The sequence below is a fragment of the Porites lutea genome, chromosome 5 (assembly GCF_958299795.1).
Source record: "Porites lutea chromosome 5, jaPorLute2.1, whole genome shotgun sequence".
NCBI lineage: Eukaryota > Metazoa > Cnidaria > Anthozoa > Scleractinia > Poritidae > Porites > Porites lutea.
In genome coordinates this window covers 2,607,164-2,631,283 of record NC_133205.1, presented here as the reverse complement: position 1 = coordinate 2,631,283, position 24,120 = coordinate 2,607,164, and the positions used below count along the sequence as shown (strand labels likewise).

General features: G+C 39.3%; 2 protein-coding genes and 1 pseudogene across 2 annotated transcripts in view; all 3 read left to right on the top strand.

The window, feature by feature from the left end:
* The first annotated feature begins 279 nt into the window (after positions 1-279).
* On the top strand, positions 280-5,405 carry LOC140936959 (ZP domain-containing protein-like). The gene is made up of 6 exons (XM_073386472.1): positions 280-420; positions 519-875; positions 1,760-1,985; positions 2,603-2,755; positions 3,274-3,410; positions 3,784-5,405. Exons 1-6 carry the CDS (start codon positions 354-356, stop codon positions 4,029-4,031), a joined length of 1,188 nt encoding a protein of 395 aa, XP_073242573.1. The 5' UTR covers positions 280-353; the 3' UTR covers positions 4,032-5,405.
* Positions 5,406-7,092: 1,687 nt separating this feature from the next.
* Positions 7,093-24,120, top strand: part of LOC140936819 (uncharacterized) — a 30,539-nt gene continuing 13,511 nt past the window's right edge. Inside the window, exons 1-10 of the mRNA XM_073386319.1 lie at positions 7,093-7,221; positions 9,610-9,884; positions 10,012-10,288; positions 11,119-11,405; positions 11,506-11,658; positions 12,022-12,065; positions 12,409-12,509; positions 13,735-14,056; positions 15,631-15,659; positions 16,878-16,925. Coding sequence (XP_073242420.1) covers positions 7,093-7,221; positions 9,610-9,884; positions 10,012-10,288; positions 11,119-11,405; positions 11,506-11,658; positions 12,022-12,065; positions 12,409-12,509; positions 13,735-14,056; positions 15,631-15,659; positions 16,878-16,925 — 1,665 coding nt within the window. The remainder of the gene's footprint in view (positions 7,222-9,609; positions 9,885-10,011; positions 10,289-11,118; positions 11,406-11,505; positions 11,659-12,021; positions 12,066-12,408; positions 12,510-13,734; positions 14,057-15,630; positions 15,660-16,877; positions 16,926-24,120) is intronic.
* On the top strand, positions 22,313-23,149 carry LOC140936559 (uncharacterized; annotated as a pseudogene).

Sequence of the window (24,120 nt, the reverse complement as noted above, 5' to 3'; positions counted from 1 at the left end):
AACGGCGCTATTAAAATGAAACAAAATCATCAAGAGGTAGATACCCGCGTTCTAAATGATCCCATGCACGATCTTTCAGCTAGTGAGAGTAGATTATGCGTGTAGCATCGAAAACACATCACTTCTTTTTTAACCTACGTAGTTGGCTTGTCTTGGTTAGAGATAGATCGTCGAGAAAAGGTATTACAAACATGTTGCTTACAAATACTTTTTACTTACGCATCCGTCAAATATATTCGACTATTTTGAGTGACATTGAAGTCCAAATGACAAAGCCACACCCTTAGGCGGCTCACACATTTATCGCTGCATGTGGGCGAGAGCTAAAGACTGAAACATTCAGCTTCGATAACATGGCGTGCTACAAGTTTCTTCTCCTTTCCCTGCTTCTCTTTGCTTCATATGTTGCTGGAATTGAAGGTAATAAGCGATTCTATGCCCCTGTTTTGCAAAAATCAGACTTCGGAAAGTCTGTTGTTTCATAGTACTTTTATTGCTAACTTTTCACTTTCATTCAGACAATAACGTGACAGTAACTTGTGGTGAAAACAACATGACAGTATACCTCGAAAAGCAAAACTTCCCTTATTTGAATGCTAGTATGCTTCACTTACGGTGGTCTTGGCTGGGCCGGTGCCGTGCCAGTGAAACACCAACCCATCTGGTATTGAGCACTTCTTTGGATGACTGTGGAACAACAGTTACCGAAATGGACGACTTGATAATTTTCACCAACGAAATCGAAGGAGATATTCAAGTACAAAACTACATCACCAGAGATCATGACTTTGATCTCCAGTTTAACTGTAGCTATTCAAGAAAGAAGCTTCTGGGACTAAGTTTCATAACTGGTGAAATTTTTGTCCAAGATCCAGGTATAGGAACCTTAAATGAGCACATTTATGTCGTTATTTATAAACCAGCAACCCGCGTCAACAGTCTGACATCAATCAGAAAATTATTAATAAATAAATATTAATTAAAAATAATCAATCATCATAGACAGACGACTGATTTTCTTTAAATTTTATTATCAGTGTTTTGTTTGGCTTGCATTAATTGATTAACAAGATTATCTGTAAAATCATCAAATCAAATATTGTTGATTATTTAATGCTGGATTTTTCTGTCTAGCTCTTAAAATTTGTCTTGTAAATCAGTTATTAATTTATATTTATCTGAATAATCAAATTGGCAGGATTACTATTGATTGCACACACGTTTTATGAAAACTGCTCACTGCAAGTCGTCTGTTCAGTCAGTTCCGGCAAGCTGTACTTTATGATTTTTATATAATAAAAAAGCGCTTTGTATCATTCTCTACTTCTCTCTCTTCTAATTTTAGAATATAACAACCCTATAACCTATATGTTAGTTACTCATTCTTATCTATCTTTATTGTCTTATATTAAAATTCCCATCGCATTCACATGAATAATTTCTATGTGTATAAATGTTTCTTATCGATCATCCAAACCTCCACCGATCTTACCAGTTTAGAGTTAGCCACATCAAGTGAAGATGTATTAATTGGAAACATAATTTAATATAAGAAAAAGCCTTAGAGGGGCCTGAGAGTTTTTAAAGCAAAGAGAAAAATCAGGCGAGGGTGCCAAATATGGAGTCCATGACGTTCTTGTATCTTGACAAAGTCTAAGCCTGAGAAACATGCCCTTTGATTGCATGAAATTAATAATAAATCAGAGAACATGTCTTCTTCCAACCTTACTAACCCTTGAACGATTGTTCATCTTTTTAGTTGGCTTCGGTAATTTCACTTTCAAGATGGACATCTACAGGACTTCAGCCTATCTCACTCCTTACTACGGATACGAGTATCCCGTAACATTAGAGCTTAACGAAGACATGTACGTTCAGTTTAGTGTGGAGTCTAGTGCTGATCTGGTTGTGATGGCGTTAAACTGCAGAGCAACTAAAGATGGAAATTTCTATTCCACGCCAAAATACGACATTATATTGAACGGGTATAGTATGCAAGAAAAGTAATTTTAGCCGTTATTGAAAGTCAAGAACCCATTTTTTTTATCTAGAAAGCTGAAAAAGTTTCTGAGAGTTTTTAGGGATGTTTAACCGAAAAAACCTGTATGGTTTTCATGTAGTATAGAGATGGGTTTCACATAGTACAGCGTGAACTAGTCGAAGTCCTTTATGTTTTAGGGGCGAGGTCTTTTTAAGAATTTAAACAAGAAGAAAGGAAACATGGTTAAACTAAGATCCACTTTTGAGACACCTCCAAGCATTGCGATTGGTTCGGCGTTGTATAGAAAGGAACTCATCAAGATGTCAAACATTTATGGAAAACATGTAAAAGGAATGATGAAAAATCGGCAGCGCAATCTTAACTACAATTTTAAACTTCAAACTGTCTATAAATGGTGGTTAATTAATCGAAACTAGCTGCAATGATTTAATCTAATTCATTCAGTACCGTGAGGCAAACACTAATTAACTTCTCTCAATATTATGATTACTATCTCTGGAAACAAAAATCCATTCATACCTTGTATCATACAGTACGACTGCTTATTGTGTATATGCATTAAACTTAAAGGGAATTTATTTTTTCCTCTAATCATAATAGCTGTGTTCGAGACACCACTATGGCTTATCCGTACAGTTCGTCGAGAAGTTTTCAGCAGTTTAATATCAAGACGTTCAGATTTTTCAACGACTACGATGCTGTTTACTTCCATTGTGAGCTGCTAGCTTGTCACAGAAATTCACCAAACTCCAGGTAAGATAACCAAATCTTTTGCGTTTGTACGCTGTCGACATTTTCAAAGTAATGGTAGAAAATAAGCGCTTTGCTGGACTCAGTAGCCTGGGAACAGTCCCACCGCCTGCCCTCAATAAAAATCGGAGAAGGGAATTTTTACCGGGGGGATGGGTGGGTCCGTAAACAGGCTAGGACTCTGTGGTAAAGGTAGATTCCCTATCATGAGTTCAGGTACTTACGGAAGGTTCAAGCAAATGCGGTGAGATCGATTAAGCTTTTTGGACGTCTTTAAAAGAAAAAGATGAAAGAAAAAGAACTAACCTAGAGGTAGATCCAATATTAAAATCTTCAACAAATCAGTATCCTGGTATTATCAAAATTAAATTCTTGTTTATTCATTTGGCTACCAATTCTTATAAATCTTCATCTTTCAAGTGCCCTAACCAAATCTTCATAAAAGTTTGTTAGTCATCAGTATTAGGACACAATTTAAAAAGAATATAGTAGAAAATAGTCTTATCTGTGCCTTTTATAAGGTGTTCCCAGAGTTGTGCGAGCAGAAAACGAAGAAATGCGGATGAAGATAGCGACCAGCCTGAAGGTGCGACCAAGACTTACCGAATCAAACGAGGGCCAGTGCGGTTCAAGGATAAGATACCTGAGGAGGCTGGAGGTATTTTATTTAAAACCGAATGTAACTAAGAGGTTCTTAAAAGTACAGAGTGTTTTCACTTAACCGGTCAGCAACAATGCGAATTTATTTAGACAAAAGGAAGCTTTCAAAGAGTCCAACTCCAACAGAACACCAACATTGCCGCCGTTTCATGATTTTATATTACTGTTTTGGATCACCAATATGGTCGCCAAGAAGTCCTTTAAGAACAATTATTAAACACTGAACAACTCACTTTTAAAATAAGGCACAAAAATATCAACTATACTATCGACGTGGATCCCCTCGATATTCAAACAATATTTGTAACAATTCTAACTAATGTTAATGCATTCCACGCTTTCAAACAATATGCACGATTTTTCCGTTTCAGATACCGGTAAAAATAAACAACAAGCTGCTATAATTGGAGGTGCGGTAGCCGCTGGTGGGGTTGGTCTGCTTGCTCTCATTGCCCTGGTGTTTGTGTTTGTTAAGTACCGCATTGCAAGGCTGCTCATGAACCGAAATAAGGTCGGGGATCTGTACACGACACAAGACGAACAACTGAGTAGAAGGAACGCTTACATTCAAGATGATGACACGATTGAGAAGGAAGGATCCATGCGAGATATTCGTTAGTGATCGGATAGATATTTCCCCCAGTCGGTTGCCAAATTTCGAGCCATTCGCCTTTATCGCGTTTCGGCTATCTTGGGATTGTAACGTATGAAACCGCTCACCGCAGCGAGGCTTGAGGTGTCCAAATCTACGCGCGATCGAAAAGCTTAAGACCGCGAATTTGTCTATGTTAGAAAACAATGGCTTCACTGATCTCCAGGTTTTTGGCATAAAGTTTAATTCAAGTCCCAAAATGTGATCAATTGTTTACAGAAACATTTACTAAAGATAATTTGTCAATAAACTAAGGCAACGCTGAATCAAATTGTGCCCATGTATTTTACTTCACCTAACGTGTGATTTATCGCTTTTCCACTTGCTTGATAAATCGTTTCCAGTTCGTTTCTAAGATAGTTCCGTTTCGGATTTGTGTGGAATCATCGATGGGGCTCTTTTGTTCGGAGCTGAATAGTGACAATTTATCAAGCTACAATAATCTTTGTTTACCATTTTGCAAAATTAACTATTTCGGTGATTGGTTGACAACTTGCTTGGCCTCGTTCTGGTGTCAAGATGTCGGCGCGCGAAAAAGGCGAATTCGTTGGCTACCACCCTGTCTTATTAGTGTTTTTCTGGAGCCACGAAGCTTTCATAAACCTATAGTTCATTATATTGAACTTTGTAAACACAGCTGTTGCTGTTTTCACAGATAGGGCCCTTCTTTCAGTCATTCTAATTAAATAACTACTCATTCTAAGAGTGAGCTTCGTCGTGGTGCTCCGTGTTTTTGAAGTAATTAAATATACAACTGGCTGTCTGTGGCTGTTTTCCAAAGTCCAGAATAACATGTTTAGTCAACTAACTAGCCGTAGTAGTAGGCATCCGCCAGTCTCGAGAAAATGTACCGATTTGCACTCTGGTTAAGGTCGACTCGACAGCGTCTTCTGTGGCTGCACAGTCCAGTGCGGAAATTCCAGACTCTTCCGCAATGTTACTGCAGATACACTTAGCTTGTTGGTGTCTCTTTGAAGTAAACGCCATGTTAAAAATCAGAATATCTAGGATCGTTGGTCGTCGAATAACAATTATAAGTACACTCCGTCCTAGCCGCAAAGTCATGCTGTTATGACGACTTTCGTTTTATTCTATAGGTATGGGTTACCTAATTTTGTTGACCTTTGACATTTCTGTAAAGAAAGATCGCTTTTAACTTAAACTTTCACCGAACTTTATTTATTTTATAGTACTAGACAACCTTATATTTATTCTTGGTTGTGGTATGCATGTGTTAAGGCAAGGCACACTGAAGGCCTTTATACCTCGAACGCGAATTAAAGCGAGGAACATTTGCGTTTATGAATAAAAGGCCGGCATTTATCTGAGTATTGTTTTATTATCAAATCGCTTATTCTTTAATGCAATTGAATGCTTATTTGCGAGGGAACCTGTATGCAAACTAAGTTTAGTCCTTTCTCAACTGTCCTATATACGTACGCTTCACCCGCTAGACAATTTTCCTATTGAAACAATCCATCCCAATTGCCTTTGAGGTTTCCAATCTCTATCTCTCCTAGCGGCCTGTTCCAGGCTCTCAGATAGTCGAGGGTGACGCGTAAGTGAAAGGCACGTGAAAATACGACGCGTGATTTGGGAAAGGGGGCGCTTTGGGGGTGGTTTTTACCCCCATCCCGTTTTATTTTCGTGTTCGAGTTTTCTCAATTTCGCGGACCCGACTGTCTCAAAGCCTGGAACAGGCTATATCTCTCCCTATTGCAAGCCGGATTAACCATAGATAGTATTTTTGCTTGTGGAACCTGCTCGAATCCTGGGCTTTGGAGCGGACCGAAATTCAGCCGTAGGAATCAGGAATCCCGCCAACGATATTCGAATCTGGAATCCAAGTTCCACTGAAAAGGAAGGTCCTTTATTTGGGTCCTGGTTGTTCAAACGTTGAATAACGCTACCCACTGGATAAAACACTTTCCAGTGGATCAGTATGAGGGCAAAGTTTGAGGGCCACGAATTTACCAGTGTTTTATTACATAAATACTGTCAAGTGTTACCCTCCAAAAATAAAATTACTTACTAGTATAAGACAAACCGATCGTTCATCCACTGGATAGAGATTTATCCAGTGGATAGCCTCGACCACCCATCTCAGTTCGAACAACTGAGCAGAAGCAAAGATAAGAAGCGTAGCATAAAGGTTGATTGACCAACCAGAGAAATGCATGTTTAGCCACGATTAGAAAGTCAAAACATACTTTGAAAAGATCATTGGCCTGAAAAGTGAACAAAAAGCACAGTCGAAAAACTTAATTAACATAATTAAATTCTTGAATCGCTTGCTCCGCGTCTTGGGGGTCATACGCCGTGCACAATGTTAAATAATACAAAATGTGTTTTTGGAACGTAATCATTTGACTTTCGCGGCAAGTAAGAATTTCTGCTGTCTTATCACTCTTTATTTCTTTGATGGCACTTTCGGAAAATTTAAGATTTACCATCGCTGTTTGCGGGGTTCCTGAGTGTTCATTTTTAGTTGACCTCAAATGAGAATACAATAGAAAACAGAGGCACCTTTGTCTAAATTTGCCTAATGTTTTGTTTAAGTAGCCACATAGTTCGGCGATAATTCTTAATTTAATTGTTATCATGAAAAAGGAATTATTGTTTTCGGACAGTTTATTTTTAATATATTTTTTTCAGATGGGCGTGATGTAATTCATGGTCAGTTGCTTAAGGCCCTTTGACTGGTTGAAGTCAATAAAGGCAACACACGTTTTTGGTTTTGAATCAAAGTTTGCCTGTTGCCAGACTTTTTGCACAAATACACTGTATATATACATAAAACTTGTAACTTCGAATCACTCCGAGAATAGATCCTCTCAGATGAGTACGTACGTTGTCTACAACAACCAGTCTGACGGCGTCCCTTTTTGTGAGTTTGAGTGACAGGAAATAATCACATTAGCCAAATAAGGGTACAAATGTACCCAACCCCTTTAAATAATTTGCCTTGATAGAAGTCTAGGAGTTTTAATATTAGCCGGAGGCTTCGGCAAGTGTAAAGGAAGGCAACATGGCACATTGCCGGTTTGCAGCAGGTCTTTTCTTTCTGGTTGCACTGCAGTGGCTGTCGGTTGCTTTAGCGTCCCACTTCCGTTATGGATCCATATCTTGGGCTCCGGTCAACTCTTACAGCAACACGGTATTTTAAAAGTGTTAAACTACCCGCTTAATGTATTGTGCCAGCGCGTTTGATTGCGGCATACCTGAAACAGTTTATAACCCAAAATTTATATCTAAGCAGTTGCTGCCTTGCAGGTAGCCTGCAAAGTAGGCGTATTAGCGTATTTTGCCGTGCGATCGATTTGGACTGCTCTGCAGACTACCATGCAGGTTTCTTTGGTTGGGCGTTTATTATCGATCGCGGCTACGTCAATTTCGTAGTGTTTCTCGACTTAAAAAAGGCATTTGACACTGCTGATCATGAGATAGTACTAACTAAATGAATCGTTGTGGAATTCAAGGTAAAACTCTTGATTGGTTTAAATCGTATTTGACGAATCGCACACAACGGTGCTCAGTTTAAGGGATACAGTCAGCTATGGGACCGCGCTGACCTGGACACTACTTTTGCCGGTTTGAAAAGAGTTTACCTCAACCCAAAATCAAATGTACGTGTCGGCTACATCTAGAAATCCGCTTCATTCTTGCCTAGTGTTTCATTCCATCCTCGATATTTTACAGAAAACCTATTTAACATCCTATGACATTATTTTATCATATTTGGTTAAAAACAGCATCCAAAGGAACATGAACAGAAGAGGTGAGAAACGCGTAGGCGCTGGGCGGGAGAAATCGGTTTCGTTTACCAAAATAACAAAAGAAATGATACAATAACATAAGCGAGTAAATAATCGTTATATGTATTTGGAAAATCGATGGAAAAGGTTAATGACATATGTTACGAAAAATCAAACTTTCTGGATCTTGAACCTTCGATAATAATTCATGTAGACTCCGTGTCATTTCTCACCTCTACTGATGATCGTATTCAGAAGTATTCGTCGATGTTCGGCTTTTCCTGGACAAATCCGTCGGTGAATTCTCAATGGTATATAAAAAATGTGTGCTCTCATATGGCTTAGGGTCTATAATCACGATTTGGGTTTGTAACTTGTTAGACGCTACAAGGTTTGTTTTGAGTTTTCCGAATACGCTTCTCACTTTCTGTTTCACGCGCGTGTCTTCTGGTTTGTCCAGCTCCGTAAATATTCTCCAAATAGCAGATGTCGCCCTCCGAGTTGTCTTCTTGCTGTTTTGCTATGTTTTTAGCCATTATTTCGCCTAGTTCCAGCTGTAGTTCTTACTCTTAAAATGAGTGAAGTGTCCGCCATTTTAATTTTTACAACGAAAACAACTCAATCTCGTCCCCAGCTCTTCTCGGTTAACGGTGCCTTAACCTGTAGAAGGCTGCATTTTTGACGTCATTTCCTCGTTAAACACAAAATTCTTCCAAATCTGGTTATGGTGAATTATGCGTGTGCTTTTAGCCAATCAGAATTAGGCAAATATTTTGAATGAATAATAATTCTCAATTATTAGTCGCATCGGAAGAAATGTCGTTGATCGAGCCTGTCTGAATCGCCTTTAGATAATGTTTTAATAATCTAAATAAAAAAGAGCCAAAAAATTAATTCATTTATCGGGTATAATTCTTTTTTTTTATTTCATGATAACATTACTGCAGTTGACCATATTTTCTTTGCGGTGCGTTGTAAGAACAATAGCAGAAAACAATGGTAAGGGAACAAAGTAGCTGAAGCGTGGGTTAAGTTTACGGTCAATCGCGTAAGTTAAATAATAATTATAAAAGTAAATTATAATTATCATAAAAAAATCAATTTTTAAAAGGCTATATTACTTTGAAAATTTTATACGTGAAGACTGTCAGACCACAAGATTACATTTCCTCCGGAGCCCATCAAATGGAGCCTCCATCTCCCATACTGACAAGTCCTTGGAGTCAACCCTTTCCCGAGTAGATTTATAACTAGAACGGTTCCCAAGGGAGACTTCGCGCGCCGACTGTGGGAAGAGCCAATCACAACGACGAAATGACACTGCTATTGTACTTCATCAAACAGCAGGAAATTCGGTGTTGACAGGCCAAACACAATCATAAGCTAGTGAAACGTGACTTTAGTGTTTTCATTCCTCAGAGATTTTCCTTTTTTTTTTCTTTCTAGCGCGTAGATTATACTGTGGAGAGTCCTTGTGCAGTCCTTGTGGTTGTTTTGTTCTTTTTTTACGCCTAATGCTAGTTCACTTTAAGTAAATTCATTCATACATTCTATTGTATAATATCTTTAGTTGCTAGTTTTTCTTTCTTTTTTATTCCTTTGTAATTGCCTAAAGGGCTTTACCGTGTTTAAATATAGTTATCTTATCTTACCCCAGCCCCTCGTCTCCCCCGCTGCTCCGCTTTCAAGTTTACATTAATTATCTCCAGCCTTCGGTGCTTAAATTCGGCTTACTACTAACAAAAGCATTAGGAATCTAATTCAAATTTTTCATCCCTGTTTGTCGTTAGATGCGATTTACCTTTCGTCTGGCTTTTCGAAGATCTTTCTCGTCCTCTTACGACTGTGATCCATATATCATAAGCAGTGGTAGCCTTCTTGGTTCTGGAGATTCATGGAGAGCAGCGTGTGTTAACTATCCTGGCTACAGTTCACAGTGTAATTCAGTTACCATAGGAAGCACTGGTTTTCGCTGTACAGACTACAGTACCAGCGAGGATTGGTCAATGGGTGAAAACAACTTTACGCACACCTTCTCATCGATCCATGACGAATGGATTGTAAGGCAAGTTTTTGCACTTTTAGAACCAATAAATCCAATAAAATGAAACTTAAAAAACAAAAAAATTCAAAAAGTGATGAAAGCATCTATAACCTGACCACAATTTTCCATCTTTGTTTTGTAACAACAGCTATACTAGCTGCTGTTGGATATCTTTATCTCGCTATGGAGGTGGCAGTTGGCTTGTATCGACAACAGTTAACCTAACCATTCGGTCGGATAATGGCAGAATTAACTCTTCTCCTGTATCAAGAAGCCCTGCTATTGTCCGATGGCATGAAGGCTGCCCCCAGTCTCTACGAATTCCAGTAGAAGATGCAGACGGAGATGTGGTAAAGTGCCGATTAGCGACTTATTCAGAGTCCTACGTGTACAGCGACAGTTTTCCATATGGTACTCTTGACGAGGTAACTGTGCTGGTGATTTATGTGCTTGTTTTTCCGTTCTTTTTATGTAACAGAGAATTATTGACCCTGAAATGAACATTTTAGAGCTTAAACCCCGTTACTTCTGGTAGAAAAAATGACAGAAAAGAAATACAAAGGGACACGGGACTATGGAAAAAATGAAGCTAAACTTAAGCTTGAGTAGTTAATGGCGTCCCTATTTCTAGCGATAGGCTGTACTATTGCCAGACGTCATTTTACGGATATAGCAGACGTGTTTAAGGTCAACGCCTGGTCAGGTTACAAGGTATTAGCCGGGAGATTTGAGCCAATCAGAAATGGAGAAATATTAATTTTGAACAAACAATAACGGAAATTAGTAAAATCCAACTAGTGGTCTATTATCAATGAAGCGTTCTGATTGGTTGAGCTACTACAGTAGGCTATATGTTATAGCCTACTAGTAGCGAAAAGGGCACGCTTTTTTGGGCGGTAAAAAAGGATAAAAGTCTAGCTTTAACTAGCTAAAATTTTTTTATTCGCGATATTTTTGACCAACCAGTTGGATTTTGCTAAAACAATAATTCCTCTCGCCCTCATGGCCTCTGAGTCAATAGCCCATGAGGCCGACTCATGGGTTATTGACTCAGAGCCCATTCGGGCTCGAGGAATAATTGTTAATTAACTTTCAATCGGGATTGAGGATCTTAGTTTTAACTAGCCTGTTCCAGGCGTTCAGATAGTGGAGACGCGGCAAAGCAGTGAGCAGGCTGACATCGCCCTGCACTCCACTATCTGAACGCATGGATCCAGATATCTCAGTGTTACATCCTCCTTATTTTTCTCAATAGAAAAGCTGTCTGCTGACGTACAATGGCACTAGTGGCACGACTGGTACTTACGCCGTAGCTCTGACCATAGAGGACTTTCCAGCAGGAACTACAAACTTCGACGGCGTTACTCCATTCAGTGCTGTGGGACTGCAGTTTCTTGTTATAATAAGCAGCCATTCTGGTTCTTGCAACAATGTTCCTGTATTCACTCCTTTAACACCCCAGGATGGAGAATGCACCGAAGTGCAGATTGGTTCAGTGTACAGAGCTGTCATTGAGGTCACACTTGCAGACTTCTCAAAACAGTGAGAGTTTTTTTGTTATAATTGAAGTCAGAACCCAATGAAAAGCGCACATGAAATCTCTTTATTTGCCACTCAATTGATTCAATCATATTTATTTCAGCGTTGTTGAGGTAGTGACGTCGTCTCCACCTGGAATGCAAATTACTTCTTTACGTTACAATGGAGGAGTCTATTACAGAAATGTCACGTGGTACCCCAGCCAATATCAAGTCGGACAGCAGTCGTTCTGCTTCAAAGCAGTTGACTCATCAGGGTGAGATGATATTTTTTGTTATTAGTTTCTTAGGGCGTTATTCATTCACCAAAAACCTTCCGCGAGATGAAGATCCATCGGATGAAGATTGTGTTTCATTTGAAAAATTTACCATGCATCTATTATAAAAGTGCTAATAATGAGAATAAATTGTCGAATTATAATAGTAAGTTTTTGAAACCTCATTTGCAAAATGGTCGATTGCAAATGCCCGCAAGACGGCTTATTTGAGCGACAAAGTGACCAACAATTCCAAGTTATTGCTGAACACTTTTATGATATAAATCTTATAGTTTGCAATATGCTCAGTTTGTCTGATTTATGACCTTTAACTTGCTGATCTGTCTTTTCTTTCTTGCCTAGTATGGGGAGTCAATGGAGATGCATAACGATTCTTGTCGGTATAAGTAAGTAAACTCGTTAATCCTTGGAGCTATATTGGGAAACGCTTAGCTACAAAGAGTGAAAGATGATTAACTCCAAGTGCGTTTCTTGCTTTCTCATTGGCAAGTCCAGTGTACAATTTGTAAATTGTTCGTGGCGCACACTTCAAAATAGGAGGAATACGTACCATATTTATTCTATGAGCACCCGCGACGAATATTAATGTCCACCTATATTTGCACTGTCGCGCTTATTTGAGGACGGCGCATATTTCACACTTCCCGTTTGAGAATAACACAGTCATAATATCTCAGTAGGTTGCTCTCATTTTCGCAAATGGTAAGGGAATTCTATTTTTGCCCACAGGTAGTACCCCCCGCGTTATTTTGGGAAGGCAAACGCCTCAAACTCCTCTCAGTACCAGCGGACCAGGTTATATCTGGTGGAGCATACAGTTTGATCAAGTGGTAAGAATAAATAACAATTATTCACCGAAGTGGAGGTGGCTAGTCCTGGATATTTAGCGAACTGCGAAGCAGTGAGGTAAATATCCACGACTAGCCACCGACACTGAGGTGAATAATTGTTTTAGTATATACTAAAACAGTGAGATCATTGAGCACAAAAATGATGATTTTTAACTCAAATACTGTTGCCAAAGATTACAATTTTGGCGCGTAATGACCGGGCGGCTGCGGCCGTCGCTTTATTCTTGCCGACAATTAAAACTTTTCAAGGCATTTGTTTAGCTCTTGCGGGGAAATTTCTTCAAAAGGAGTTGTGAATTCTTTCTGTATTTAAAATCATTCTATAAAAAAAGATTATTAAATTTAGTTTGAAGCTTATTTATGAACAACTCAACTAAATAAAGTAAGCAAGACTTAAACTTAATTTGCATTTGTAAACAAAAACTTTTTCACCAGTTTTATCGATAAATTAGTGTCAAAAAGACAAAGCTTTACCTGTTAAAACTTCCAATCCGAACTTCGTCACCTTCTTCGTGTATTTCGGAAACAGCTTGCTTGATTAGTTGTGAAATTTGTTTGTTTGTTTACGGCAGAAAACCGGGAAGGCATTTTGCTCGCAACTTACGCGAGTTTGGCGTTGCTCGCTCGGAGGAACTGGAGGTGAATCAGTGAATAGTGCAGGATATTCACTGATTGGGTAGCCAATCAGAGCGCTCGAAAAACACTATCCACTGTTTTAGTATATACTAAAGCGATTTAGCTTAGCAGAACATTTCACGCTTATACCTCTTTATACTTCTCTAAGGCTGTCATCATCCGTTGTTGCCGTTGTAAGGTATTTTTTGTCTTCCTTTTGCCCCAAAATTTTACTCCAATCCCGTGTTTATCCCGACCGTTACCTTCTTTTTCTATAGTCTCTCCCGCTGACGCCGACCTTTCTTTTACTGTACTCATGTTTTGTATTCTCAGTCACTCGCTCATCATCGTCACCATGTGCATAGTGGCCTTCGTTGAATATAGAGTAATACTCTCCGAGACCTTTTCTCTCGCAGGTAATTCCGATCTGTCTTCCTTCCTTCCTCGACATTATTATGTTTCCACAACCCATCTTTCTTCACCCAGCTGCAAACTTTAAATGTTTATTTTCTTAATTTTTGGGAAGAAACTGAAGACAATCTTTGCCAAAGTTTGAGGCAATATGATCTAACGTTTCTTTTCCACACAGATAAAGAAGCCTCGCACTTCTTCCTACATCCGGCTCGTTTTTCTTCCCAGTGGTCACACAGTTTATAAAGTGGACACACTCTCTCAGTTTGCCATAATCAACAGTGATCTTACCACCCTGTGGTTCGCAATGCCTTATGCTGCATTAAGTATGAACGGCTCGTACGCGATCTTGATGGATCGTGGTGCAGTGGTTGGACAAGGTTGTTCTTATGACGGACCACCCACACCAGGGATAACTAACACAAGTGACTGGCAGTTTATTACTGGTTTTTGTCCCGTTGGCTATGCCCTTGCCTCACCAAACTTTACTACTTGTCTGGGTAAGTAAAAGCAACAAATATGACATTGTAAGGCTAATAAGTCAGTTTTGAAACTAAAATGACTGCATCTGTTTAAATAAAGCTCCTTTACGTGTCGCCATCTATGCCTTCATGTTTTGGGTTTGATGTATTATTTACCGTAAAATATAGATCATATCAAACCTACTAGCAGATTCTTTTACCTGTACCTATTAGACGATGGCTGAAGTTTAAGCCGAAACTTATTTACTTTAATAAAAGTCTTCCCTTCTTCTTCAATATCGTAAAACAAAGCAAGAACTGAGAGGTGATTGGGGAGGCTTTCTTTTCTTTCTTTCTTAAGGTAATTCCCCTGAAATTGTTCTACTATTAAACTTTTTTTTAAACTTGGCATAATCAACATTCATGATATGGACATTAAAAAAATGCAATAAAAAGATGGGGTCACCGCACTTGTTTACGCGTCAGCAGGCTTTTAAACTGGGGTAATTTTGCTGGTTGCGCGTTAAAAATTCGAATCCCTTGCTTACAAAATTAAATCTTTGTTACTTGAAACACACAAAATTTTATCTTGAACATAAAGCTTCTTTCATTAAAAAAAAAACAGTATTGCTTCATTCAATTCGTTTTTGATTGCCAGGTTTTGGGGATATTGCACTTTTTCGGACAGTTCCGTGGTTAGCTTGAAGTCCTCGCCTTGACCCAAATACATCAAATACGAAACTATTCTTCCCAAAAAATAATGTTCTACTATCAAACTTTTTTTCTTCTTCAAATATGTTCTTTATTAGACTGTTTTTAGCAAAAACCTGGGAAAAAATCGGGGGTCACCGTGCTTGTTTCCTCACAAACTGCTCTGAAAGGTGGACATGGTTTTGAGATTGCAGTCAGGATGGATAATTTGCGCGGTGGGGACTGGGGCGACATACAAAATAAAGCCCATCGTGTTCGAAGTATGCACTCGAGATCAAGCTTGTTTTCGGTTGTTGTTATGTGTTTGATATCGGCAACACTGAAACTCAAATTTGAAAAGAGTATACTAAATACCAAGGAATGAGGTAAGTCAAGTTTTGATGAGACTTTGGAGTTATGAATCTTTATTTTGGACTATTTTGTAACGCCGGCGTTCAGTGAGCTTGGGTTCGATTTTTTTGCTTTTGCACAATAATGCTTGACAAAGAAACTTGAAGAAAAGAGTATTGATTCCTGTTCTTGGTATGTTCGCTTATTTGGTTTCGATACACAGCAAAATGTGAATAATTCAGAAACAAACTTCGTGTTTACATCAAAGACTCCCCCGCGTGGTTCTGGTGCTACGGTGTGGTTCTTCATATATCTGGAACAAATGATTTGTTCCAGAAATATTCGTCTCTCCACCCTAAGAGTTTGAACAACATATGTACAGTAGCGATCCCAGGCCAGATACTGGCTCGTCAATGCAGTTGGAGAGCCGTAGAGCTGTCCCACAGGCTTCACAGCCCCCATAATCTAAAGCCTGTGTCATAACTGAGATTAAAATGCCAGCCGAGATGGCCACGATAGTTGGTGTTACTAGCAAAATTTTCTCCACTTTACTGAAAAAAATTTTTTTTCAGACATCAACGAATGTGGTTCTCACTCCAGAGTGAAGCGTAGTATGCAAGGTGAGATAAACGGTGATTTAAAGCTTTAAACTCACTTTCCAACTATACCCTAGTTTCTGCTACCCAGGCTAAATGGGTAACCTATAGCGATGAGAGAAATTTTCATTATCATTAAAGTAATGGTATTTTCGTCAGTTACAACGCAGCAGTAACAAAAATTCCAGCCGGGTTGTGCTGAACAAATTACTATCAATTGTTAAGAAAAATGATTGATTTTCAGAATTTTCAAGTGTGTCGCAAAGTGTCTGGCCATCTTTACGCCTAAGTGCCTCAACAAGCAAGTCTGTAAGTCCTTCGGTATTCGTAAGTACAACCGTCTCAGCTTCACAAATTGTGTCTGAAAGTGTCTCGCCTTCCACCAGTATTAGGAATTCTGCCACAACAAGCTTAAGTGTTTCGCCATCGTTAAGTCGAAGCGTCTCAGCGTCAACAAGCGTTTCTGTGAGCGCTTCAAGATCTTTCAGTGCAACCGTCTCAACTTCGCCAAGTGTTTCTGGAAGTATCTCACCTGTTACCAGCGCGACTGTTTCAGCCTCAAGGGTGACGTCTGCTAGTTTTTCAATTTGGGAGTCACAAGGTGTTTCGCCGCATGCCAGTCCAAGCGTGTCTTTTGACCCAGGTTAGTACGCAATCTTTCTGTCTGTAGATTAAGTGAGTTTTAAGATGGCATTAACGGTTCGTTGATTCAGAAGTCCTTCTCGGGAGTTTCCCTTTTCTTATCATTGCCGCAGCAGTGGGTGCGAATCGAGGAGACGGATGAAATTCAGGCTCGTATTTTCCCTCCTACTACATGGGAAATGCCACCTGGCCAGGATGAAATATTAGTCGATCATATATATATATATATATATATCTTTTTCAATGTTGTTTAGTGTGGCATTTTTGCTTAAGACAAAACAATCAATCTAATAAAATGTTGTAGTTCGGACCCTCATCAAGGATATAGTGGGAGGAGGCTTAAAACTCCTGGGTGCCTTTTCTATGTTAAAAATAGCCCGATTGAGTGCGTTGGCTACCTGGCATTATGGGATATAGTGGTGCTATGGACTTTTCACGGCATCTGAACTGAAAAAATCATCCAAATATATTTTCTTGTAAAACTGGCAAACGATATCTAACAATAAAAGTGTTTCGTTGCAAGAGTATCAGAGAGGACAACTTTGCAAACTCTATGACGTCAGAGGGGTAACAGTACACAGTCACCCATGAATGCCGACAGTTCGCTGAGATTTAAGTTATACGTAGAAGTTCTTATTCTGGTCATTCTGGTCACCGACTCTCGCAAAACTAGGTTTAACTACCTTCACTCGGTGTTTAATTCTATTTTGATACTCTTAGGATCTTGTGGAACCCATATTTACGCACCATTTTACACGCACTTCCATAGTCCTGGTTATCCTGATTGTTATCCAAATAACTTGGTCTGTACATGGTTGATCGAGGCCCCACCAGGTTTTTACATACAGTTACATATTTATCATTTTAATCTGGAATACGAAGGAAATCACTGTCCGTGGGATTACTTGGAAATATACGATGGAAAAACAATGTCAAGTTCTTTAATAACAAAGGCGTGTGGTTCTTTGGGAAGTTTTGACTTATACAGCAGTGGCAGATTTCTCTTTGTTCGATTTCATTCGGACTCTATAATTCCAAGGTCTGGATTCTCGGCATGGTGCAGTGTTACAAACCACAGTAAGTGCATACTTTTTTCTTAAGTTTAGGCTGTTGTTTTAACTACTATTATTATTATAATCATTATTTTCCCCCAAAGTCCTGCTCCTTTTTCATATGTTGCCGTGTCCATTCTTTGAACTTGGACCAATCACAAGGGTGTGATGGGTTACCTGAAGGATAGGGTCCTCCGAGAATGAGCAGTACCCAGGAAGACGGCCTTCCTGAGTACCATTCCATCCCTGATTATTTTGGGATAGAACCGACAGCTCGACAACTCGATCAACCCGTCAAGTGGACAACTTGACAATTCAACATGTCGACATCTTGAACTGCACATCTCGACAACTCCACATGCACAACTAGAACAAGTCGACAACTTGCATGGCCTTTAGGACGCTGCGTATAAAGGTCCGAGGGGCCATGCAATTTACCGCCGAAATGCTTGGGTGCTTGAAATGCAAACTTTCACACAGGCTTACACGAAGGGGTGGACCTACGTACGGATGATTTTCTCAGAACCAAAGTTTTCTTACCCATGGTGCTCTGCTGCTCGCGCTTCGCGCAAGGGTTCCGCTATAATTATATTTTGACATACTCATAAAGATGGACCACAAATCTTGAACATTGATTCCATAGTCTGCTTAACTTTACGTATGCAGATTACAAGAACAGTTTACCTTCCCAGCTGGCATCAAGTTCTAGCAGTGCCTCTTGCTCATCGACGAACATGTTCACTCAGGCAACCTGGGTTACTGCAAAGTTCCGTAAGTAAATGCATTATGCTTCTTCTTTGGTTTGTTTCGCGTCTCTGGATGTTTGAATTATTGACGGCCATGTGTATATTTCACTTAATATGGAAACGTGTTAATCAGATATAACATTGTATAAGTTCGATGCAGTTCCAGCTGTGGGATCAGGCGAGAATTAACTCCCACCGAACTGTCATTGACGCCATGTAGATAATCGTAGTTTTTTACTTATCGAGATTGAGAAAGGCTTGAGATAGCCATTGCCATTGCCCCTTCAATGGGATCGATTATTGCGGGGAGGGGACCGGTCATTTCTGGTCGTCTGGTAAACAGCTTTGGAAGTCGATTTGGAACAAAATTATTGCATGGACTTATTGGTCCTCTATCTACGCCCGAACGATTATCTAATTACAGTATTCGATGATTTTGTGAGCCTGTTCGGGAGCTGCAGTAACAATGCCCTCGCAATTCTCCCTTTGCGTGTAAGAAGTCTTTTCTTACGAGAAAGGAACATGCTATATCAAATAGAAACATATTCACTTGAATAGTTCGAAGGGCTTTTAATGCAATATTCAGAAATAAAACTGAAACTAAAGTATTTAAAACACCAAAATTGGCCTTATCGCATTTTATAAGCGTAGAACAACAATGAGTTTTGGAATTTCCCATTAGATCAGATTAGTAACGTTAGTACTATCATGCTATGTTTAGTGGCAGAGGGATGGGGAAGGAGGTGACTTGTGGAAATGTCCCAGTTAAAAAAAATGCCAATTGTTTTTTGGTTCAAAAGGCTATCTCCATCCCATTCCATGGGTTAGGGATGGCTATTTTTACACTCAAGCCGGTTAAGAGTGTAGTTATAATCTATACTTCCCAAAATAATAAACCACTGCATCACGTAGTCGGCAGCCCAATGAACCCCCACTATGGGGGTATTGTCTTAGCTTAAATTAATGGTTGTCTTCCGGTATAATATTGAATTGTTAATCTCTCGTCACTACGCACGACGGCTTAAAATATCTATATGAAAAAGGTTGGGGCACTTTTAGTTGCTGATTATGATGAAATACTTCCAAATCATTTAATGGGCTATCAGCTACGAAATGTATAGGCATCTTTTCCTAAAATATCACAGGGGACATCACAAAGTTGTTGAAATTGTGTTCGACAACTTTAAACGTTTCTATGGCAGCCGATTGATCATTGGCGTGGAGATATTTTAAGAAAAATAAAAGAATTTTTCTTAGTGGTCAGTGGTACTGACAATGGTTGGCCTTCCACTTTTCCAGCCCTTGCATTGTCCTGTATCCATGCGTACTCTGTGTTCGGCAGCTGAAGAGGCATATACAATATATTATTCCACATTGACAAATATGGAGTTTAGTACACCCAATTGCAAGTACAACTTTGAACTTTCAGATTTTTTGTTTGTCTAATTTACAAGCTTTTGATATCTCTTTCAGAAAGTACCTCAGCAATCGTGTCAACAAGCCAAACCTTATTCATCTCGAAAAGCCTGTCCACAAGTGTCTCTCCGTCAATCAGTTCAAGCACGTCGGGTGAGTTTGCAAATAAGTCGACATTCAAAGTTGTGGTAAGTTTTAAGTAACGACAAGTAAGAAGGTCAAGTTACTCTAAAAGCTTGGTTCACCATCAACTTTTGAAGCTCTCATTCAGTTTGCAGCTGTAAGCTAATCTAGTCCAGCCATTGTCTTTAAGTTAATAAGTAGTGTTTAAACCTCCCAAGTACGAAGTTGTTAGTACAAATTATCAGATTTTTGGTCAGCGGTCAGGAGCCAAGATGGACGTTTAATTTTGAGCTCCCGCTTCTTACCTTAATGAGTCGTTGTTCTAGTGTCCTTTTGTTAATAATTTTCACTGAAATCATGCCAAAAGAGTCAGTTACTTCACTAAAGCAACAAAATCAAGATTTAAAGGATAAGGTCGACGCCCTTTCGAAGGAAATAACGCAGCTGAAAGTGAAGGTTCGGGTCGATTCGGCCATTACCTTTGGTGCTGAAGCGGCTGCTACGTCTGGTAATAGCAATAATAATGCTTCGAATGATGAAACCGTGTCTCGTAGTCTACAATATCTGAGCGACGAATACGACGACCTGTCAGCGTATAATTCTGGTGTCGTTGATCAACTCAAGGCATTAAGCCGTCGTCTTAATAAGCTTAGCGCTGAAGTCACACGTGTTGGCAACGTCATTGACGAGGTTGAGGAATATAGCTACTACTTCCAAACCATTTAATGAGCTATCAGCTACGAAATGTATAGGCATCTTTTCCTAAAATATCACAGGGGACATCACAAAGTTGTTAAAATTGTGTTCAACATCTTTAAACGTTTCTATGGCAGCCGATTGATCATTGGCGTGGAGGTATTTTAAGAAAAATAAAAGAATTTTTCTTAGTGGTCAGTGGTACTGACAATGGTTGGCCTTCCACTTTTCCAGCCCTTGCATTGTCCTGTATCCATGCGTACTCTGTGTTCTGCAGCTGAAGGGCATATACAATATTTTTCCACATTGACAAATATGGAGTTTAGTACACCCAAGTACAACTTTGAACTTTCAGATTTTTTGTTTGTCTAATTTACAAGCTTTTGATACCTCTTTCAGAAAGTACCTCAGTAGTCGTGTTAACAAGCCAAACCTTATTCATCTCGAAAAGCCTGTCCACAAGTGTCTCTCCGTCAATCAGTTCAAGCACGTCGGGTGAGTTTGCAAATAAGTCGACATTCAAAGTTGTGGTAAGTTTTAAGTAAGGGCAAGTAAGAAGGTCAAGTTACTCTACAAGCTTGGTTCACCATCAACTTTTGAAGCTCTCATTCAGTTTGCAGCTGTAGGCTAATCTAGTCCAGCCATTGTCTTTAAGTTAATAAGTAGTGTTTAAACCTCCCAAGTACGAAGTTGTTAGTACAAATTATCAGATTTCTGGTCAGCGGTCAGGAGCCAAGATGGACGTTTAATTTTGAGCTCCCGCTTCTTACCTTAATGAGTCGTTGTTCTAGTGTCCTTTTGTTAATAATTTTCACTGAAATCATGCCAAAAGAGTCAGTTACTTCACTAAAGCAACAAAATCAAGATTTAAAGGATAAGGTCGACGCCCTTTCGAAGGAAATAACGCAGCTGAAAGAGAAGGTTCGGGTCGATTCGGCCATTACCTTTGGTGCTGAAGCGGCTGCTACGTCTGGTAATAGCAATAATAATGCTTCGAATGATGAAACCGTGTCTCGTAGTCTACAATATCTGAGCGACGAATACGACGACCTGTCAGCGTATAATTCTGGTGTCGTTGATCAACTCAAGGCATTAAGCCGTCGTCTTAATAAGCTTAGCGCTGAAGTCACACGTGTTGGCAACGCCATTGACGAGGTTGAGGAATATAGCTACTACTTCCAAACCATTTAATGAGCTATCAGCTACGAAATGTATAGGCATCTTTTCCTAAAATATCACAGGGGACATCACAAAGTTGTTAAAATTGTGTTCAACATCTTTAAACGTTTCTATGGCAGCCGATTGATCATTGGCGTGGAGGTATTTTAAGAAAAATAAAAGAATTTTTCTTAGTGGTCAGTGGTACTGACAATGGTTGGCCTTCCACTTTTCCAGCCCTTGCATTGTCCTGTATCCATGCGTACTCTGTGTTCTGCAGCTGAAGGGCATATACAATATTTTTCCACATTGACAAATATGGAGTTTAGTACACCCAAGTACAACTTTGAACTTTCAGATTTTTTGTTTGTCTAATTTACAAGCTTTTGATACCTCTTTCAGAAAGTACCTCAGTAGTCGTGTTAACAAGCCAAACCTTATTCATCTCGAAAAGCCTGTCCACAAGTGTCTCTCCGTCAATCAGTTCAAGCACGTCGGGTGAGTTTGCAAATAAGTCGACATTCAAAGTTGTGGTAGGTTTTAAGTAAGGGCAAGTAAGAAGGTCAAGTTACTCTACAAGCTTGGTTCACCATCAACTTTTGAAGCTCTCATTCAGTTTGCAGCTGTAGGCTAATCTAGTCCAGCCATTGTCTTTAAGTTAATAAGTAGTGTTTAAACCTCCCAAGTACGAAGTTGTTAGTACAAATTATCAGATTTCTGGTCAGCGGTCAGGAGCCAAGATGGACGTTTAATTTTGAGCTCCCGCTTCTTACCTTAATGAGTCGTTGTTCTAGTGTCCTTTTGTTAATAATTTTCACTGAAATCATGCCAAAAGAGTCAGTTACTTCACTAAAGCAACAAAATCAAGATTTAAAGGATAAGGTCGACGCCCTTTCGAAGGAAATAACGCAGCTGAAAGAGAAGGTTCGGGTCGATTCGGCCATTACCTTTGGTGCTGAAGCGGCTGCTACGTCTGGTAATAGCAATAATAATGCTTCGAATGATGAAACCGTGTCTCGTAGTCTACAATATCTGAGCGACGAATACGACGACCTGTCAGCGTCTAATTCTGGTGTCGTTGATCAACTCAAGGCATTAAGCCGTCGTCTTAATAAGCTTAGAGCTGAAGTCACACGTGTTGGCAACGCCATTGACAAGGTTGAGGAATATAGCTACTAATTTAATGTAAAAATAATTGGCCTGCCAGAGAAAAGCAGTGAAACCGCAGCTGAAACAAGCGCCCTGTGCGTAAAATTATTCCAGGAGATGGGGGCAGAAGTGTTTCTGTCGGACATTGACATTGTTCATCGCGTCCCCTCGAGGCAGCAAAATGGCGCTCCGAAACCGTTCATCTGTAAATTTGTAAGACGCCTTAGGCTTGCAGAAGCAAGTGTCATGGAAACTCGACAAAGTGCCTCTCAAGTCAAAGCATCAAATATCAGTCTGTCTGCTGATAGTGTTCTTGACAGAGTCAGAATCTTCGATCACCTCACCCCCCAAAAACAACACCTGTTGTTTGACGCAAAGAGATTTAAAGAACAGAACCAATACAGCTTATGCTGGGCCAAGAATTCCACGATTTATTTACGCAAGAATGAGTGTTCCCGACCAATAAAGATAACTGACATTGGTAGTCTACAGCGACTTGTCTCGGACAACTGACATTATCAGTTCGATAAGTATTTACTATGATCTTCTTTAGTTAGTTTTATTCATGAGTGCTAACGATCAAAACTCTTGCGATACTCTATCTTTATTCCGTGAGCTCCCATATTTTGGATTAAATGTAAACTTAGCTCATGGTCAATTTAATAATTGTTTACCTTCCCATTTGCCGGCCAAAAAAATACCTAGAAAAAATCTCTAGCATTTATGACCTTAATCTTTTCAAGCTAAACGCACTTGAAGACACCAATCCGGGTGATAGTCTCTATAATCATCGTATTCATAGTCGATACTATTCCCCATATAGTTTCTACAAATTTAAAAGTGAACTTCCCAGTCGTGTCAGTGATTCGAGCTTCTCTCTTTTACATAATAATATCAGGAGTCTTAAGCGAAACCTTGAAAACTTTCAAGTTCATCTATTGCACGAGTTAAATTTTGAATTTAGCATTATAGGAGTCTCAGAAACTAAAATAATCAGTGGTAAAGAAATGGATTTTAATCCACGCATACCTGGATATGTTTTCAAATATGTGCCGACACCTCTAGCTTCTGTAGGTGTTAGCTTGTATATTAATGATTCCCTGAAAAATACTGTCATTAAAAAAGTATCTGATGAAGCCTTCCAGTCACTTTGGATCGAAATTCAACTTCCACACAAAAGTAACATCATTTGTGGTATCGAATCATATATAGACAACATAACTCTCCCAAACGTTTCCAAGAATATTTTGATGATAAACTTGAAAGACTAATTACCTCAAACAAATCAATATATATTATGGGCGACTTCAACATAAACCTCCTTCATGCCGAAACTTCCTGTTATGCTCAGGACTTCTTACTTTCTCTTCTCAAACTCATTAATAATTCATAAAGAAAATTCAAAGGAAATTAATGTTTAATGAGTTTTTGGATATCGGATGAAAAACTGCTCATTTTTGCATCCTTAATTTCTCCTTCAAAAA